This window comes from Gossypium arboreum, chromosome 13, assembly GCF_025698485.1.
Source record: "Gossypium arboreum isolate Shixiya-1 chromosome 13, ASM2569848v2, whole genome shotgun sequence".
NCBI lineage: Eukaryota > Viridiplantae > Streptophyta > Magnoliopsida > Malvales > Malvaceae > Gossypium > Gossypium arboreum.
Genome location: NC_069082.1, coordinates 11572727 through 11585895, shown reverse-complemented (window position 1 = coordinate 11585895; position 13169 = coordinate 11572727). Strand labels below are relative to the sequence as shown.

General features: G+C 30.8%; 2 protein-coding genes and 1 long non-coding RNA gene across 3 annotated transcripts; all 3 read left to right on the top strand.

The window, feature by feature from the left end:
• The first annotated feature begins 3251 nt into the window (after positions 1 to 3251).
• Positions 3252 to 3940, top strand: LOC128286588 (uncharacterized). The gene is made up of 2 exons (XR_008277200.1): positions 3252 to 3374; positions 3699 to 3940. It is a non-coding gene; the product is annotated as an uncharacterized LOC128286588 (long non-coding RNA).
• Positions 3941 to 6844: 2904 nt separating this feature from the next.
• Positions 6845 to 8150, top strand: LOC108462473 (transcription factor MYB14-like). The gene is made up of 3 exons (XM_017762417.2): positions 6845 to 7048; positions 7161 to 7290; positions 7376 to 8150. The coding sequence occupies exons 1-3, from the start codon at positions 6916 to 6918 to the stop codon at positions 7881 to 7883; spliced, it is 771 nt and encodes a 256-aa protein (XP_017617906.2). The 5' UTR covers positions 6845 to 6915; the 3' UTR covers positions 7884 to 8150.
• A 3782-nt stretch (positions 8151 to 11932) lies between these two features.
• LOC128286773 (universal stress protein PHOS34-like) lies at positions 11933 to 12882 on the top strand. Its single transcript, XM_053024454.1, has one exon. The coding sequence runs from the start codon at positions 12442 to 12444 to the stop codon at positions 12790 to 12792; it is 351 nt and encodes a 116-aa protein (XP_052880414.1). The 5' UTR covers positions 11933 to 12441; the 3' UTR covers positions 12793 to 12882.
• Positions 12883 to 13169: the final 287 nt, after the last annotated feature.

Genomic DNA, 13169 nt, shown 5'->3' with positions numbered 1-13169 from the left:
ATAATCCGCGTTATTAAGAAATTCGTTTTCTTATGAAAAACTGTTCTATTTAGCAATTGAGTATGAATCAACACCTCCTTTCTATGATGATGTAATGCAATGCAGTCATGAACAAACAAAAAAAAAAACACGTTAGTACAGAAATAAATAACCAACAAAGTACCTAATCGGGTGATCACTAGGGGTTCGGAGTGGCTCTACCTAGGGTAAGCTCCTAGATCTCTCTATATATGGCTCGGTTCTAGAGTAAGGGTACCCGAACCAGCAGATTCCTCGATCCTCACCCATTATAGGCTGATACAGATCGAGTTCAGTTCAGGGGAATACATTTTCCTATGACCATGCGGAGATGAAAATCTCACGAAATCATAGGTACGGATGTATCCCGGAAGTAATCCACTAGCCCATGCGGAGGTGAAAACCTCACGAAAGCATAGTTTCTTACTCCCACTTAGAAGGTGTGACCACAGCGATCATGAAATGCAGTATTATTCTAAAAGCTTGAACCATAACAATTATACGAACAAATGCAATCATGATTTTCAAAACAAATTTTCAGTTTTTGACAAAATAACAGTAAATAATCAATTTTATGGCTTGACTCTCTCGATAGTCCCCAGCGGAGTCTCCAAGTTGTCGAAACCACCCTTTTTATTTTAAATTTTAAGGTTTAATGAAAAATAGACGAGGATCGACTTTTTGAAAATAAAACGTGGAGTCGCCACCAATCTTTTTAGTTAGGTGAGATTGGATCACCTAAGAATTTGGTTATTTTAATAAAACATTTTTGGTTTACTAAAACAACGATTCTGGTCTATGAAAATAGGAGAAAATGGGCTCGGGAGTCGGTTATGTATGAGGAAGGATTAGCACCCTCACTACGCCCAAAATTGGTACCAAATCGATTAAATACTGTCCTTATATCTAAAATTTAAAGATGTTTTTGAAATGTGATTCTTTTTTAATAACATTCGAGTAACCCGAGTTGGTTGCCAAAACCTTCTTGTTTCGACGTCCGAAAGCTTATAATTCAAAAATTACAAAAGGATGCCCAACTATTTGGTCCAACAAAAAACCGAAATCCAGCACAATAGGGCACGATTCCTTGAATTTCCAAACATTGAACATTGCCTCACCTTATAAAATACGAGTGAAATTCTGAAGAGATAATCGATTATTTTGACCAAACGGGAAGTTGCTACCCAGCACGATAGAGTACTATTCCCCGAATTGCCAAACATCGAACACTTCTTTCGTTTTAAAGGGCTTTTAGAAAACGTGAATGAAATTCCGAAGGGATCTTCGATTGTTTAGACCAAATGAAAAAAAAAAGCGCAACCCAGCACGATAGGGTACGATTCTCAAATCGCCAAACATCGAACATCCTTTGTTTTGAAAAGTTTTTAATAAACATGAGTGAAAACCTAAAGGAATATTCGATTATTTTGAGCAAACGAGAAATCACAACGCAGCACGATAGGGCATGATTCCCGAATTGTCAAATGCCGAATATTGCCTTCGTTTTAAAGAATTTTTTAAAAGGCATGAGTGAAATTTTGAAGGGATATTCGATTATTTTAAGCAAACGCGAAATTGCAACCCAACACGTTAGGGCACTATTCCGAGATCGAATTGTCAAATACCAAATCTCGTCTTTCTTTTTAAAGGATTTTTAAATGAATACTTATAAAACTAGCTTAAAACGTATTAATGCATTTTTTGAAATGAGACGAAATTAATCGTAAAAATTTGAATTTATAAAACCACATTTCATAAACCAAGTGGAAAACAATAATATAGGATAACGTACACACCTAAGATACAATACTTGATGAATGAAGACAATGTGTCTTATTTAAACAACTAACAAAACAAATAATTAAATAAAACTAACCAAAAATATAACCTAATTTCAAAAATGTACGGAGAATAATTAATATAACAATACAAAACAATGAATAAATAATATGCAACAACAATGTATGGCACCATATAAATCAATCAACAAAACACGTACAAAACAAAATGGAGTTTAGAAGTTGGTGTGGTATACAACATTTTCCAAAATAATGATGAATTAATGAACACATAATATATAAGTTGACAAATTTGCATAAAGACTAGGGATATATATAATTATTGAAATAGATATTATAGAATAAGAGCATGAATCAAATTATATGCAAAATATTTTAAACACAAATTCATTTAAAAATCGACAAAGGCACATGATAACTTAAATAATATATATAATATGAAAGAATTAAAAATACATGATAAGATATATAGAGGAAATAAGTGGTAAATAAAATGAATATATATATGGTTTAAGGTATATATATATATATATATATATATATATAAGTATAAGATACATAATCTGAAAGAGGAATCTTAAAATGGGTAATAAATAAAAGATTTTAAAATAAATAAATAAAGTTTAAGAATATATTTAAAATAAAATATAAATAGTTTAAAATATAATACATAAAAGGAAATCAAATAGGACACAGATATATAAAAGGTTTATATATGAATAATATATATAAAACGTTAAAGATAGAGAATGTTAATATATACATAAAAGTTTAAAATAATAATATACAAATAATAAAACTCACAACAAATAATAAAACAATTTTTAAAATATATATGTATAAAAAATTATGTAAAACAAAATGTATATAAAACTATTCAAAATGAGTGACATGAAACAGTTTAATACAAAGTTTAAAATAACTAAAATGGTTTTAAATAAATAAAAAGGTTTAAATATATACGAACAAGGGCTTGATTGACAAATAGAATGCAATTTTAAGGTCCAAATTCTAAAAAGGCGAACACAGGTATATAAAAAGGGACTAAATCAAAATCCAAATAAAATTTTAAAGGACAATTCGGGTATCAAAATGTAACAAGGGATCGATTTGAAACATGCGAATAATGAGTAAGGACTAAAGTGGGGAATAACCCGCCCTCCAAAACGCGCTGTTTCAAACGGACCTCATTGAAACTGAAATGAAATTCAAAGGCATAAATTAAGAATAAAAAAAACTGAATTAAAACATAATAAAATATGGAAGGACTTTATTCGAAAATAACCCAAAAATAAAAAACACACGGATCCCCAGCGGGTCGGGTCACGCGCATGGATCATGGCTTAAAACGGCGCCGTTTTAAGGCCATTGTAACTGACCCAAAACGACGTCGTTTGTTCGTCCTACAAAAGCAAAAAATTTCTGAAAAATATCAATCTTCTACCCCTTTAAAGAAAAAAAAATTGAAACGCCCCTAAATGCTCTCAAACCCCTTCGTCTGAATGCTAATTCCAGCGAGAAAAAGGGGGCACCACGGTGGCAACGGGCGAAACCCAGGTGAGATCTTCGTTCTCTCTTTCTCCCCCTCTTATATTTCTTTCTTTTAATCCCTAGAAAAATAATGGAAATCGATGCAAAAAAGGAATGAATAAATTGAAGGTAAAAGCACCACCTTTAGAAACTTTTGCTTTTCTGATTGCTTTGTAAATCTATTTTTTGTATTCCAGTATGTCTAATATATGCGTATTGCCTCCTCATTACAATGAAAATAAGGCTTTTATATAGCCGAAAATAAAAAATAGAAAAATACAAAGAATTTCCTCTCTATTTTTTTTTCTCCTTGCTGTTTTTTTTTGCTATGCTGTTCTTGTCTTCATGCAGGTACGAATGTACGGAGCTTGGTGGTCGTACGGTGCTACGCTGACGGTGAGGACAAAGGGCTGCTTGGTGGCTACTGCAGCGCGCCTTGCTGCTTAGGGTTTGCTGTTTGGCTAAACCTATGTTTATGTTTTGGGCCATTGGGCCACATTGTAAATGGGTATTTGGGTCTTGCCTTAGTTGGGCTATTTGTAAGAGTTTTGGACTGTTATAAGATTTAAATTTTGGTATTGTATTTGGGTTAATATCGGACTTTTATTATTGGGTTTTATTTTTGTTTTTGGTTTGTTTGTAACGGTCGGGCAAATTTGGCCCACTACAAGAGGTATGATGATTTCTAATTTTATAAAATAAAATAATTATTTCAAATATAATTATTATTTTATATATAAAATATTTCAAATATCATTATTTTTTTTCTACATTGTGGGTATGATATTTCAAATATTTTTATATGTGAAATATTTTAAATACACATACAAAAATATTTACTACACATATGATATAGATTGAAAATAAATATTACACATATAAAATTATATGTACTAAAAATAATCATATTTGTAATAATTATTTGATTTTATGAATAAAAGAGTTATTAATTAAAAGATAAATTAAAATTAAAAATTAAAATTGTTATGAATATCTTATTAAATAGATGTCCATCATAATCAAGATAAAATTTTGATGTATTTTAATAGTTATTAGAATTAGATCTCTACTTTTTTTATACTTCTCATACCTATAAATAAAGACTCTAATGAAATATTATAATTATACTTTTGATGAATAAAATACATTTTCTATTACTTTTATAATTTCACTACTCTTTATTCTCTCCATCTTTTCTTTATTTTATAACAAAATCATTTTTTTAATAATAAGATAGAACTACTATTAACCGCAAGCATGCCCGTCAAATGATCTGTTAGTAATATAATATTCCGAATGATCTTACTCGTAAAAGTAAAAATTATATTCTGTGAATGCTTAGCTTATATAAGAAATAGGTGATGTCAGCTGCTTTAACTCATACACGTTTCCTTCTCTAGCGTCACCCTAGAGATAAATATTATTCAAAGTACAGTTTTGGAATATTAAAGAGCCGATGGAACAGATAGGGTTTAAATAATTCAAGCTGTATTTAAAAAAAAAAAAACATTCTTCTGTATGACATGCCACAGGTAGTTTGTGTACATTATCAAGTTTCAGTTCAAGTATAATTATGTGAAGATGAAGATAAACTCCACATGAACCACAATGGCAGAGAATAATCAATTCAAGAATGGGAAAGACTGTATCTAACACTACCTCATGCTATCTGTATTATTTTTTTAATAGTTTAATATTACATTAATATTTTTATTATATTTTTATTCTGAAATTAAAATAAAATTATTAAGGTAACATTAAATTACTAGAAATGAATAAAATCCCTCTCTTCGAGAATGTTGGTGTAGGATAAGACCTTTTACCATCCTATGATCAGTTTACACCTGGCTACAAGCGTAGTTATCAATTGGTTTTTATTATTTATGTTATTACCTTTTTGTGGTTTGTTAAGATAGTACTTAAGTTTCCCTGTTCAAAAGTTCATTTCATTTCACACACTTTGGTCCACAAGTGATGTAAAATATCAGCCATCTGTAAATTTGGCCGTTTACATATAAATTCATACCTCTCGCTTTCAATTTTTAAATAATAGGTTAATTTTTGTTATGAATTTATTTTATGTATTTTTTTTAAATTTTGAGATCTAAACGATAATCGTTAAATTCGTAAAGTTAAATTTTGTTATTTCTAAAATCTTATGCAACCATAAGTGTTTTTTTCTGTTTAACAGTTTGAGCCAAGTCCTATCTACATTACCTAACAATGTCAATTTTAGAACTTAAACTTTGTCAAGATACCTAGGGAAGAAATCTAATTCCATTTCTTTCAACTATTTATTGGTAAAGCTTATATATGTCATTTTAGTTGATAGATTTGACGACTATTGAATTGAAATTTCAAAATTCACAAAATATAAAGATTGAAAATGATCAAATTAGAGAATATGAACTAAATTTACAAGTTATACATAGTTTAATTAAGACGAATAACAGAACTTAACCTAATAATTTTGACTGCAATTACTTAAATTAAAATTGATATCCTAAAACTAAAAATAATATTTAATAACTAAAATTAATCAAACTAGATACACAACTTCCAATAAAAGATAAGTGTTACATCAAGAAATAAAAAAAAGTAATAGAGTTCTTGACATGGCATTATTCAAGAGAAGAGTTATGTACTTAATAGATATGAAATGAAAATGAGTTAAGTTTATCCTGGCTGGATTAAATTAACTAATTACTCCTGATTATCATGTCACTTCTACAATTCAACATAAAAATTATTAATTACTTTGAATAATATGATTAGAAGAATGGGTCAAGTCATTTTATATTAGGTCAATATTTACAAATATATTTCTTTTCTCATATACGAATAGAAACTATATAGCAATACATATATCTTTAAATACAAATGCCGACATCGATTAAAATAAAGCAGAACTGCCAGTCAACTACATAAAAAAAAATCAAAGAGAAAATATAGTAAAAGTGTTCATTTTAGTTTGATTATGAATTTATTTTTAATATTTTGATATCAAATGTATATGGAATGAGTGTATGGTCGAACCCCAAGTTTGGGTCATGTTTAATTGCACGTTGAGTGAAGTATAAAGGGTAGGAAAGTAAGAGTTAGGAACCAAACAGGAGGAGTCATGATTCAAAGAGACATATTATAAATGACCTTCACCATTAACCTCTTAACATGTGGGTGGATAAGATGCTGCAACGATTTTCATTGGAGGATTCTCTTTACCATGCTAGAAATTTCCCTCTCTATCTATATTTTTATTTTACCAAGTTGATGTCCATCATATCTCATGTGACATTTCTATGAAGTCTCCTCGTTCACTCTTTTAGCATTATTATGTAACCCGGACAGCTTTGTCATTATTCAAAGCTCTATACTGTTTAGCGGTAAGTAACATTAATAATAGAGGTTGCAAGTCCATATCACTAATGTAAACACATTCAATTTTCCAATCTGGGCTATGAGTATATAAATGAAACCCTATATATCCAGCTAACTGTGCTAGGGAAGTTGACCTTGTACAGACAACATTTCTGTAATAGAAAGAAGTTAAAGAAAGAGGTGGTGGAAGATGGTGAGAGCTCCCTTCTATGACAAAAATGGGATGAAGAAGGGTGAATGGAGTGCTGAAGAAGATCACAAACTAAGATCTTATATACAAAGATATGGCCATTGGAACTGGCGTGAACTCCCCAAGTATGCTGGTATGATTTTATGTAGAAAACTATAGTTCTTTTTTTCCGCAATAAATTCATTTCTAGGCTTCAATCATGTTATTTAAGATTTTTTTTTTTTGGTTGTCTAAATTGTGTATAGGGCTTAAAAGGTGCGGAAAGAGTTGCAGGTTAAGATGGATGAATTACCTCCGGCCTGAACTAAAGCGCGGCAACTTCACTGAAGAAGAAGATGCATTGATCATCAACTTACATGATGAAATGGGAAACAGGTAAGAATATCCAATTAAACCATCATCATTATAATATTGCGTATTTAATTAAGAATATTTTTAACCTTATGTGTATATATTACAGATGGTCCACCATAGCTAAAAGTTTTCCAGGACGAACAGATAATGAAATAAAAAACCACTGGCACGCTCATCTAAAGAAACGTACAAAGCGTGATGAGAAAGAAAAGTCCGATTGTTGGCAAAGTGAAGCCACCCGGAATGAGAATATTTGTGAAGGTGAAGGTGAAGGTGATAGCAATAGCATCCTTGTTGATACTCCCAACAACATGATCTTAGAGAGTTCACCTTTGTCTCCAGCAACATCTACATGTACTGAACAGTCCTCCTTCAGCTCCGGTAGTGCATCTATGTTCAGCTTCAATGTTGTTGGCGGCTTAGAGGATAACTGCCTTCCATGTTCGGGAACATATGAAGCTGAAAGCAGTGGAGATTTCTGGAGTCAACCCTTTGTTGCAGACAATACATCATCCTTGGAAAAGGGTGGATTTGAGATGCTTTTGGAATATGAGGACATGTATCATGACGATTCCGCATATTTGCTTTACGAATTGACGCAAGGATGGATATAAAGTCGGTTTTCCAGTTTTTTTTTTTTTTAATTCTAACATGAGGGTGGACTTGGATCATGGTACATTTATATATAATTAGGATAAAAACAATAATAACAATAAAATTAAAATTAAATATGGTAGGGTGAGATAAAAAATAACTAAAAATTACAGGTATGTTAGTAAGCACTTGGGGTTAAATTTTGTGGGTTTTTCCATTTTAGATCATTTATTGCAAATCATAATAATTATCATTATTAAATAATATTTTCAACGATATTTAATATATTTTATGGATACGTTTTTGTAATTGATTTAATATCAAAAAATATTTTTATTGTGGAGTAATATCTTTATTACACTCTGGAGTAATATTTTAATTTGTTTATTATAGACCAAAATAATTTATTCTCTAGATATAGTTATAATTTAGAACCAATATCTATATATATTAAGTTTTTAATGGAGTTGGTGTTGTTAACTAAATCACATTTAACTTGGATTAGTGTCACCCATCAACCAAATTCTAACTTAATATGAAAGTGCTACAAAAAAGTCATTATATTTGTTTATATATATATAAATATCTTAATCTTCATCATCTTACTTAATCATTTCAACTAAGTCATATTTAACTTATATATATATATATATATATATATATATATATATATATTAACATAAATATTTTCACTCACACCATGAGTGTGTTATAATCTAGTTAATAGTAAAGTGTCGGCTAAGTTGGTGTCACTCGTTAGCTGAGTGCCAATTCAGTTATGAATTTATCAAAAACCATTCCTTTTTGCAATACAAGTTATATCATTTCAATGGTATTTTTATCTTTTATATGTCTATAAATTAATAAAACTTGCACATGATAGGATTTGAAGTAAAAGACATTAAGGATGTAAATCTTCAACTTTATCGTTTTAACTAAAACACCATTTAGTTTTTATATTAACATTTAATAAATATATTTTTTACATAATTTTTTCACCTATGGGTGTATCATAATCTAGCTATTAATAAAAATGGTTGATTGAGATGGTATCATTAGTTAACTTAACATCGACTCAATTAATTAAATATAAAATAAAATCAAAATTTATTATGTAATATTATATCAATTAAGACTATTACTATAATTACTTTTTAAAAAATAATTTAAATCGACATTAGACAACTATTTTATTTAAAAAAACTACGAACAATAAAAGTGCAATTGAAATAAAAAAAAAAAGTAAGGGTGAAGTTAAAAAAAAATCCTCAAATGTAAGGATGACTTTTACAATTATGAATGTTGACTATGTTTTTGTAGAATTTATTTTAAGGTAGCAATTGGTGGTTTCCATGTTTTGATTATGGAATGTGATTCTTTTAAATGTCATTGTTGGAAATGTGATATCAGAAATGTTACTTTACAACATTTGGTATGTATCGAAAGATATTGATTAAAATATTAGGAAAGTTACATTATCACATTTGGTTCACTAAGTAATTTCCTAGGAATGTACCGATAATTTACGAATTTATCTATCACACTCGAATCGTAAGGTCTTAAGTAGTAAAAGAGTTTGGTGTACTAAATTAAAGAGTTGTCTAATCTGACAGGTTCTTTTTGCAAATAAGAACAAATAGTGGGCTGGTTGAGGTAAAGTTGGATTTCAACCATAGTTCGGTTGGCTATGAACTAGAAATAAGTTATTGGGAGACATGACGATTAAGGTATTTTCAGGTGGCTGTAAATTGATCTTGGTGATAGGGGTCAGAAGATCTATATATATATAGGATAAGCATTCTTCTTCGAGGATGATTTTTTTGTTTTTCTGTTCTTCTTTTCTCTGATTTGTCATGGAAGAGAGAAAGATTGATAAATATCCGTGTGTGAAGGGGGAGAGACTAAGGATTTACTCTTAGAAATAGAAAATCTTGAATGTTGGTAAGTTTCCTAATCTCTCTGCATTGGCAGATTCAAGAAAAAAAAGAAGGTAGTTAAGTATTTCAGTAAAATCTTGTGGCATGATTTTTCTCAAAATACCCCTTTGTATGGCATGCATGTAGACTCACTTTAAAATCCACAGTCCGAGTTTAAAAAATCTAAGCTCTAATACTACTAAATGTAACCTCCCCAACTCGGCCTAAACTCTAAACCCGAATTTAAAAGATTACATTGACCACCAAAATGGCCTAACAAAACTATTAGAGTTTAAAACAGTTGTTTAAAACATCTATTTTACTTTCCAAAGAAAAGTTGGCAAGTTTCAAAAAGATTGTGATTTAGTTTCAAAACTAATTGCTTTTAACAATTAATTTATAAAAGTGTTTGTCAAATTAAATGCCTTTTAAAGCCTACTTACGTAATAATGCAGCGGAAAAGTGATGTTTAACATAGCCTAATAAAAACCAAATTTTATGCATAAATAATTAGAATCCATATTTTATAAATAAATTTAACACTTATTTATGAGCTACCTCAAATTAACTTTGTTGAAAAGCTATACCAATACTACAGAGACATATACCACAAACATAGCTAGGACTACATCTGGATATGAATGCAATTATGTCTCTATTGTAGCCCTTGTATACCATGCGACTTGCTCCTTCTTCTTCATCATCACATGCTATTCTAAAATCAAATCAAACGTTGAAAGCATGTTAAATCATGAAATTTATGATTTGCATGCAACCAAATTCTGCATGGCATCACTCAAAGGCTTAAATTTATGTCATAACCTTTAACATGTTCATATCAAATCCTACTATTATGAATAAAGTCTCTAAGCATTTGCTTTCATACCATTATTAACAATAACAATTCTTCAACTCTGAGCATTTTTTTCAGAACTTTCTTTCCTCTCCACATCCAATTAGGTATTCAACAACACATCTCAAAACCATTTTTTAATGTACTTGCCAAGTAAAAACATTTTTTAAACAAAAAACTTAATGGTGGAATGTTAATGCATGCATAAGTTGCGCAAACCACCAATAATCAGACATCAAACGTAGCCCCTGTATAAATACAATTTATACCCGGTTGTAGTCCTAGTTATTTTTGTGGTATTTGTCTCTATGGCTTTGGTGTTGCTTTTCTAACAAAGTTAATCCCACAAATTTTGTAAATATTAAGGGTTAAATTTACTGAATTTTCTATAATTGAAAGTAAATGATAAATTTTGTAAATATTGAGGCTAAATTTGTTGAGTATTTTATATTTAAGATGAGATAGAATGTGTAAACATTGAAAGGCTAAATTTATTATTAGACTAATAAAAAAGCTCACATTAACTTTCTGTCACCCACCTAATGGCAATTATCGAAAGAGTAACTAAAATATTTGATTTGAAAATTTTAATGATTAAATCAAAAACTTAATAATTTAATATCCAAAATAAAACAAAGACATATTTTTAAGTATCATTTTATATTTTACCCTGAAACAACTTAAAATTTGCAAAAATAATAATTTATATAATTTTAATATTATTGATGCATTAATTAGTACAGTTAGAATTAGACATAATGAATCGATATAACTAATATAACTAATATAAAAAGTCAAACAAACTCCAAATACATAGAAAATAGGTTAATTCCAGCAAAAATACTCTAAATATTAAATTGCTCTTTATTTTTAAAATTTTCTAATTTAAGTCCTTAAAGTCTCCGTATTGATTATTGATTAATCAAATCATTTAATTAGTGCCAGTTCAGATATAACATACAACACATTTATGACATATAGATCAAAATGTAAAAAAGAAAAAATAATCTTTATAAATTTTATTATAACTGTATGACTTTTATAACACGTCAAATTTAAATTATTTATATGGTAGGCATTCATATATTTATAATTTTCTGTTCCAAATATGCTTTACATTAGATCCAAATTGACATTTAATGCTTAAATTAATGGTAGATTGATGGAGCAACTTACTTTTTTTTATAATATTGATACTTAATTAAATGTTTTGAAGTTTAAAGACTGATTTAAAATTTAAACAATAGTTTGAGGATGTTTGGAGAAATTAACCCTCATAAAAAACTAGTTAAATGAGTAAAGTAAAAGGTTGGCGTATCAATATCGTGTTGCTTTGTGGCGCAGTTTAGAAGCTGGTAACGCATTCATAGAGCTCTCATCGCAATTTTTTCTGTTTCCCCGCAAAACGACTACTTTCCTTGCAATGAATCCACAACACCATCCTCAATCTAACCGGACCTTCCGGTTCCACCCCTCGCTTCTCTCCGGATCGAACCCACGTCGCCACGTGTCCCGTTGACCGTTACTCCTACCGCTGGTGCCCAAGGTCGCCTCGCCATCGCCGTCGACTTGAGCGACGAGAGCGCTTACGCCGTCCGACGGTCTGTTCAGAACTACCTTCGTCCCGGAGACGCCGTGATACTCCTCCACGTGCGCCCGACGTCCGTCCTTTACGGAGCCGACTGGGGGTCCGTCCAAGTCCAAACCATCCCTAACTCCACAACTAATCACGAAAATGCCACCGCCGACGAAGAGTCGCAGCAGAAGCTCGAGAACGAGTTCGACCTTTTCACGACGACGAAAGCGAACATGCTGGCGCAGCCGTTAGTGGATGCTCAGATTCCGTTTAAGATTCACATAGTGAAAGACCATGACCTGAAAGAGAGATTGTGTTTCGAAGTGGAGAGGTTAGGGCTGAGTGCGGTGATCATGGGCAGCAGAGGGTTTGGAGCCGCTAGGAGGACCAGCAAAGGAAGGCTTGGAAGTGTTAGTGATTATTGCGTCCACCACTGTATTTGTCCGGTGGTGGTGGTCCGGTACCCCGGTGATCAGGAGAGCGGAAAAAAGAAGATTGCCGGAGAAGATGCAGAGCTGCAGCCGGTACCGGAAGAGGAACTTGAGTATTATGATGCGGAGGAGGAGCACGGAGGTTTGAGTTGATTTTATATTTAATTTTATGGTAATGAACAGCTTTAATTGGGTCTTATAATTTATAAAGCTTTCTACAGTAATTTCTGGACTTTATTTTTATTTTTTTGCTTTATGCACATGATGAAGTTCTTGTTAGAGCTCTAATTGAGAAGCTCGATTCGAAACTCACTGCTCGAAGGTCGTTTTGATCTCGAAATAAAATTGAACTAGGTGATTGAACTCAAGATCGGCCATAGTAAAATTCAACTACTTCAGCTTGGCTTAATTAAGTTTGTTTATACCATTTATACTCTAACTCAAGCTCCATCCATAAATTAAAAGCTTTATTATGCTTGTGAATTGCTTGAATTAAATATTAAATATTCAAACTAGGTTGGCTTGATACC